General features: G+C 43.1%; 2 protein-coding genes across 4 annotated transcripts; one reads left to right on the forward strand and one right to left on the reverse strand.

Moving 5' to 3' along the window:
• The first annotated feature begins 246 nt into the window (after nucleotides 1-246).
• On the forward strand, nucleotides 247-972 carry LOC108068613 (uncharacterized). 3 transcript variants are annotated; one of them, XM_017158283.3, is made up of 2 exons: nucleotides 247-383; nucleotides 461-971. In XM_017158283.3, the coding sequence occupies exon 2, from the start codon at nucleotides 464-466 to the stop codon at nucleotides 863-865; it is 402 nt and encodes a 133-aa protein (XP_017013772.1). In that variant the 5' UTR covers nucleotides 247-383; nucleotides 461-463; the 3' UTR covers nucleotides 866-971. The 3 variants fall into 3 exon arrangements, with proteins under 3 accessions (XP_017013772.1, XP_017013771.1, XP_017013770.1); XM_017158282.3 differs by having other exon boundaries at nucleotides 308-383; nucleotides 438-972; XM_017158281.3 differs by having other exon boundaries at nucleotides 328-383; nucleotides 430-972.
• A 5,334-nt stretch (nucleotides 973-6,306) lies between these two features.
• Nucleotides 6,307-6,876, reverse strand: LOC108068598 (uncharacterized). The gene has a single exon (XM_017158263.3). It carries the CDS (start codon nucleotides 6,787-6,789, stop codon nucleotides 6,439-6,441), a length of 351 nt encoding a protein of 116 aa, XP_017013752.2. The 5' UTR covers nucleotides 6,790-6,876; the 3' UTR covers nucleotides 6,307-6,438.
• Between the last annotated feature and the right edge of the window lie 442 nt (nucleotides 6,877-7,318).

A 7,318-nucleotide genomic window follows, 5' to 3' on the forward strand; every position in this document is an offset into this window, starting at 1 on the left:
ATTAAAAATAAATATAATGTCAAGGTTTAAATGCCAATCGTTAGGAAATTTAATAACGATTTCAGAAAGGTATGACAATCCATACTTTGAATCAGTATTTGCTTTGTTTTAGCGAAAAAACCGGTTTTGTTTTTTTTTTTGGGAATTCGGGATTTTAGTTTTTGACAAAAATTGGAATTTTTTCTTTTGGTTTATTTGCTGTAACTTGGCCCTACACCAAAAATACATACTGATTTAAACAGATAATAAATAAGTTCATGACACTTTCCGGGTGATCTTGGAAAAATAATTAGGCCTAAGACCCAGTTACCCTGGCCTTTACTTTTCTCTAGTTTATTCATTCAGATTCAGTTACAAACCCCGGACACACTCTGTAATTCAAGGTAATTATTTGTTTTCTTAAATTTGAGACATTGCAAAGTCGTACAGTTATTTAGATCGACATTTCTACGTTGCACAGACAATGAAGAACAACAAGCTTGATATGACCAATTCAAAAAAGCAGGAGAAACCTAACAACGAGCTGCGTAAACCTCTAAAGCGCCTCAATGTCAAGGTTCGCGTGATGGTGTCACCGAAAAATGCATCCACTATTCGATTGGCAAAGGGGAACCACCAGTTTCCAAGGCGCCGTCCCAACACGGCTTACAATAATTTCCTTCGCGAATTCAAAAGATGCAACCCAGGAGCCTTAACAGTGGAGGGCGCCTCCCTTTGGCGCAAAATGAGCCTTGAGGAAAAGCGTGAATTTCGAGTAGCCACCACAACTCGATTGCAAACGGATTTGAATATTCGTATAGCGCCAGATCAGCAAACTTATAACGAACAACTCAAAGATCAATCAGATAGCCAAACTAGCTCCTGAATGAAGGAAAAGCGTTATTTAATTAAATATTTTTCAAAATTGTTGATGTAAAATGTTAAATATAAAAAAAAATTTCTTGCACAGTTGCATAAAAGCACAAAATAATTTTAAGAATTTTTTTTGAGCGAAGAAAACAGTAAAAGGTATAAAAAAAAGCATTAAAACATACAGCAGAGTTGCCGCCCTTCGTTTTCAAAAAACTGTTTTTAAGCCTATTGTTCCTACACTGTGCGAAATGTCATACAAATTATATCCGATTGTTCCAATGGAAGCTATAGGATATAGACGTCCTTTTTTCAATGGGCCTGAAAGTTGGTGGCATCTTTTCTGACTAAGCTAATTTATAAACAACAATTTGTGCATCGTGTACATCAGACTATAATTAAGAGATTAAACAGCATTTAAATTATAACCGGTTTAATTGGTTAGGCTTGGCCAAGAAGTCAACGTTATTATCGTGTCCAAACTGCAGAACGCTCCAAAGGAGTTGGGACGGCGAAAGGGGGCGTGGCTGCGTGGCTGCCCCGTCGTGCATGCATACATACACTCAGAAAATGAATCGCCCTGAATTTTAGAAAATCGCCTATGGATTTGCTTCACTGGCGATTTTTTTCTTTAAAATAAAAAAATTTTCTACTGGTAAAGAAAATTTTCTTCCAATTAATCAAAATTCATTAAATTCAAGAAATATTCCAGAAATATAGAAAAAAATCGCCAGTAAAGCAAATCCATAGGCGATTTTCTAAAATTTTTTTTTGAGTGTATGCTAAACAATTTGTGGTTTTGCTGCAGCTGCTGCTTGCGACGACCTCAGGGGCAGCCGCAGTCGCAATTCGCCCAGCCACCCACTCATTACCACAAGCAGCTGCAGTGCAAGTATGCCTAATATTAATATGGTGGATGGAGGGGAAAACGGGAGAGGGTGGTGGGTGGGTGGTAATTCCACCAAAAGGGCAAGCGGCAAATAATCCTTCACTCAAGCGATTGGCAAATTTGTGCGCCAGTGTTTGTGTTGCAGGCCCACGAAGTTAATGAAGTGCTATGTGGTGAACCCTCGTGCTTTTCCAGGACCACCAAGATTTGTTGCCTACTTTCGGGATCTGTGTCAATTTAGAATTGAAAATGAAATTTTAAATAGACAGTGTTCGCTTTCTCTGGAAAGTGAAAAATTCACGGCATGATTCATGCTTGCCTTGAAAACAAAGTGGCACAAAAATGACATTACACAAAAGAGGATTTATTTAGTTTATTTGCAGCATATCAGCAGCCATAACTGTCAAGTGGATGTAGCTATTGTTTTTGTTTTTGTTTGGTGTGGGTGTTGTTGTTGTAGCAGGAGGACATGACATGGTGGGCGGGGCCTTTCATATGAGGGGTGCAAGATCTAGAGCGGCCATCATCATCAATCATTTTGATTTGCGCTAAAAACTATGCTATGCTTTGTTACAACAATGCTGCAATGCATAAACTCAACAACAGTACAACAACAGTACAACAACAGCACAACAACAGCCGCACAACTACACCAACACACTCGCAAATAATACAAAAACACAACGGAAATGCATATATGTATGTCGTATGTATATAGACCAAAGACGATAAACTACAGTAGCAACAACAAGAGGGGCAATTGCCAGACAGAATGACAACAACATTTCATGTCGACAAGTTGCGCTGGCATTTCACTCTCTCTTTCTGTTTTTTCGTAAGCCCTTCTCGTTGGCAGTATTTTCTGGTACTTTTTTGTTGCTTTTTTTGCATAATAATATGGGGGTTTTTTGGAGGAGTGCCACTATGCATGCATTAGGCGAACATTAATGGAGAACAAGTATTTTTACTGCTCGCTCGTAAAGCTGCTTGTCAAATATATTTTGTGCATATATCGCTGTGTAGTTCCTTCTCCTCCTTATTTCGCAGTCATCCTTCAGCGAAGGGAATATATATGAGAGACATAATGAAATTTTAATTAAGCTCAAGCAGCAAGCAGAATTAAAAGACGAAATGTGCGCCTTTTAATTCAATTTATAATTACACTCGGCAGCCGGTAAGGTAGATCTTTCTCTCTCTCTCTCTCTCTCTTTCGCTCTATCCCCACCTCTGTCGAATCGTATACACCCGTCTCTTTCGTCTCTTATTCGCATTCGCATCGCTGGGAATCAATTAAAAAGACATTTGCGAAAATGTTGCCAAGGCAAATTGAAACTGAAACGACAACACGAATGCTTAAATGAGCGAATAAACGAAGATGCGACTGAGATGCGGCTGGCAAGAAAGAGATGGCTAGACGGGGGAGTGAAAGAGACAGGTAGTGCGAAGGATGCGAATGAATGCATAAATGAATGCCACATTGCACGAATGAATGATGATTGTCCCGCTACGATGATGATGATGATGACGATGGTGGCGATGATGATGGCGGTATAAGTGTGAATCCGACTATGCGACTCAAGACGTTGTTCCCCATTCCCTGCGCTCCATTTAAGGCACCTCCCAGGACCTCCCAATCCCGTACCGTCCGCCATTAATGTAATTCAATAACCTCCATCTGGCCAGTTGGCCGTGATGATGGTAGATTGTTTTTCATGCGACGCCCCACCGCCTCGAAATTCGCAATTAATAATTGGCAGTGCGAAATGTGCGATGTCTTGAATTCGATGCGATAAATATGCAGGTAATGGTTAAACAGCTTTTGGGGGTATACTTTTTGCTGTACAAAAAATAATGGTACATGTAATGGTTTCTGAGGGGTGGTCGTGCAGAAAAATATATTTACTTTAGTAAAGTTTTTAAAAATAATTAAAATATATCAAACAATTTTATTAAAGACTAATTAAAACAAATTTTAAATTATTGTATTTATAGGTATATATTTTTTATTTTTTTAAAGTTCCACATAAAAAAATCGGGATCCTCGCAAATTTCTGGTATTTATACGCATACCGTTTTTACCATGAAATACTGGTAAAACTTATGTCAAATAAAATCAGTTCGCCGGATTGTCTCTTTGGGAGATTCTATGACTTCGGAAAAGAGAGTAAGAAACCATATGACGACAGCATATCAAATTGAGCTGCCGCATTTCAAGTCAAATTTGATACCACATTAAATCACACATTATAAAAGCTTCAGCAACTGGTTGGTTCTTTTGTAAACAGAATGCTAATGGATATATTACCATTTGGCTTGCCAGAACTTCATCAGATGGTTATAGCACAAAATTCAGCAGTGTAGAAAGCAAAACGTTCGGATGACAATTGCCGCATAGCTGCATCTGCTTCCATCCCATCCATATGTGCCATTTATAAACATAATCCCCAATGCCACAGTGCACAGCCACCCACACCACCAGCACCACTACCACTTTGCTCCCCTGGCAAACAGACATAAATCAAAAACTCAACGAAAACCTTCAAAACGTTCAATATGGGAACGCCTTGGATTGTGGCCCCCAGCCATTTCTCATTTTTCACTTCTCAAAGAGATCCGATTCCGAATACGAATCCGAATCGGATCCCCACTCCCAATTGCACTAATCTCGTGCCATGCAGCTGTCCCCCCTTTCGCTTTCGCTGGAAACTTTCTAATAATTTCTATTTGAAAGCCCGGCCAAAAGTTGTGCGTGGTGTGCAAAACTGTCATAATTCATAAGTCGCCCCGAAACCCCGAAACCCCAAACCAGAAGCTGAAACTGAAGCCAAAGGGAATCGGAATGGGAATGGGAATGGGAATTTCAGAGTGGGTAGAGTGAAGCCGAAGCTCCGGCTGTCTGTGTATAATTACATGGTTCAACTGTCACGGCGGAAAACAAATAAATGAGTTTCGTTCGCCAAACTTTGTTCTTTGTGCAACTTCTGGCAATCGATCCGCAAATATCGGAGCACCAAATGCAGTGGCAGCGGCATCCCGGGCAGAAACACCACCGCCACCATTAAATCGAACTGTCTGACCCACTCATCAATCAATCGATTGGGCGGCAAGCCATGTAAATTCTAAAGCGAATCAATATAAATGCCACCTGGCTGCTTGGCATTCAAAAATTAATTCAGATTGCAATTCCTTTGAATTATACGCATCAGCAAACTATGATTTCTCATGAAATATTAATGCCGGCATGCGACATTTGATATTTGGCGATGTGCGCTTTTGTTTTTGTGCCCCATCGCCATCGCCCCATCAAAAGTACACTGGGAAAAATGTTTGATTGGAGAACAAGGGATATTTTGGTAGTTTGGGAAATTTTCTCAGAATGTGATCAAAAGATTATATCGAAGAAGTGATCAAATGGCTTTGTGCTCTCACACATAAATCACATTATTATGTTTATTATTCTTAAATATTCTTTTCTACAATATTATTTTCTAATTGTAATTCCCAAGTTGGGATTCTGAGTGTACCCAGAGAGCCGTGGCCAACTTCGTTATCATTGTCAACATGCCATTGAGTGCCGAGTCTCGGAGTCTCGAGACCCGAAACCCAAACCTCGAGTCCCGATTCCCGATTCTCGATTCACCAATCTCGTGTCCTTCGTCCTCGCCCTCCGCATAATCAGAGCAATTTCAAAGTTGCGTCTGTCAGAAAGGCACAAAATGTGGCCACCCTCTTCTCAGTGCCTCTTATTTCTGCACCACACCAAACCACCCATCCACCCCTCGACTTCGGTGGCTGGTGGCTCGAATTTTTTTGGTGGCTTTTTTGTTGGCACTTCCTTTTTGACACCGGCGTTCCGCTACGTTTCACGGCTGCCATTTCACCTGGCTTCACGTCCCACGACCTCGTGTCTATCAATGCCGGGGCGATTGTCCTGGCTGCCGCTTGTCAGCCGGAAAATGTGAATTTATCACACGAGCACGTACGCATATTCCCCGTTGTCCTTTTTTGCGAGCAGAGCCGTCCGGATGAGTGGGTGTCCGATTCCCGATTCCCGACCCCCGAAAGCCCCACCATTCGTCCAGATTAGTTAATATTCGCATTTGAATATGAGCGGGCGCTTATCTGGACCGGAGCACACGGACTTCCTACCGGGAGCAGCGTGAAAGCGCAAAGCGCAAAGCGCAAAAGCGCCTCTCTACGCGCTTCTCAAAACGTCCAGCTAAGTGGGCGAAAATCGCAGCAGCAGCTGTAGCAGCGGGAGTCGCTGAATGTCTTAATTGCATCCTGCTGCTGGCAAATTCACTTCTGCCACAATTAAGAGCCAATTTCTGCGCAAGGAGACCCAAGGGGCTTTTCTAATCAGCGCGACAGGAGGTTGTCGCGGTTGTCGGCCGACATCGCCTGCACTCGCTTTTTCGGCATCGCATCTCTCCTTTGTTTCCGCCGCCTCGCCACTAAAATGCCAGACAACCGAGCTCAAAAAGGATGCTGTATCTGAAGGATAAAGGTTGCTGACAAAATGGAGAGTGAAAAGTTCTGAGCAGTGGAAAAAACAGGCAAACTGTGTTGGTGCTCTTAAGAAATATTGGCCTAATAAGCCTTGCTTAATTGTATTAAAATGTATACGGCACACAATGAATGAATTTAGTGCATATTTTCTCTCTGTGTTGCGGCAGTTTTCTAGTGAAATGAGGCTACCTCTACTTGATTTTGGTGGTGATCAGCAGGGGATCTTCCTCGGCGGCCAAGTGATTGGGATTTGGAGCACTTTGGCGGTAAAAATGGGGCGGCAAGGTCGTGGGGCTGGCAAAGGCGGGGATCGACTGGCATTCCTGGTCTCGATTTCTCCGAGTGGCTAGCGGCACCCAGATGTGGTGACGTGTCTGCAGGACGTCCTGCCAATGCATCCGATTGGCCCGGCACAGCTCACCTATGCTGGTCTCGTACTTCAAAGCCAGTCGGATCATCGTGTCCTCGGCGGAGATCGGATGTCTTAGCCAGCACTCGGGGTCACGGATATTGGGCGCCTGATCGGCCGCCTGACTGCTCATTGATAGAGTTTTTTTTTATAAGAAGCTAGCAAATCGATAACCCTTTTTTTTGAGGGGGTGGGGAATTTCTCTGAGGACTATGGCAACGCCAAGCAGTCTTCATTATATTCGCATACTCGGCTGGATATTCGCGCCTCCTTTGATGCCGATCATCTGTGTCAACGAATGTCTGTCTGCGGGCGATTCCGTCCGATTCGCGGTTTATGCAAATTACTTGGCATACATTTCGCCCGCCAGTGCGTCGTAATCAACTCACGGGCCATCGCTGCGTATACGTAATCAACTCAGCCAGCGCGTCGTGTGTGAGCGCATAATACGCCCTGTTGGCAGGGATGGAAAACTGGCGCTCTCCGTGCGGGTCAGCCGCAAAGGTGTCGTCATCTCAGCGCCGGGGCTTTTCTGTTTCTGTTTCAGCCCCTTTTTTCCCTGCTTTTTTTTCGGTCCTGCTTAAGCCGCCTGCTTATAATCCCTGCTGCGGCAGCCGTGTTTCACGCAATTCCTGCCGGGATAATGCCGAGTTCTCAACGAA

The sequence above is a fragment of the Drosophila takahashii genome, chromosome X (assembly GCF_030179915.1).
Source record: "Drosophila takahashii strain IR98-3 E-12201 chromosome X, DtakHiC1v2, whole genome shotgun sequence".
Classification (NCBI taxonomy): domain Eukaryota; kingdom Metazoa; phylum Arthropoda; class Insecta; order Diptera; family Drosophilidae; genus Drosophila; species Drosophila takahashii.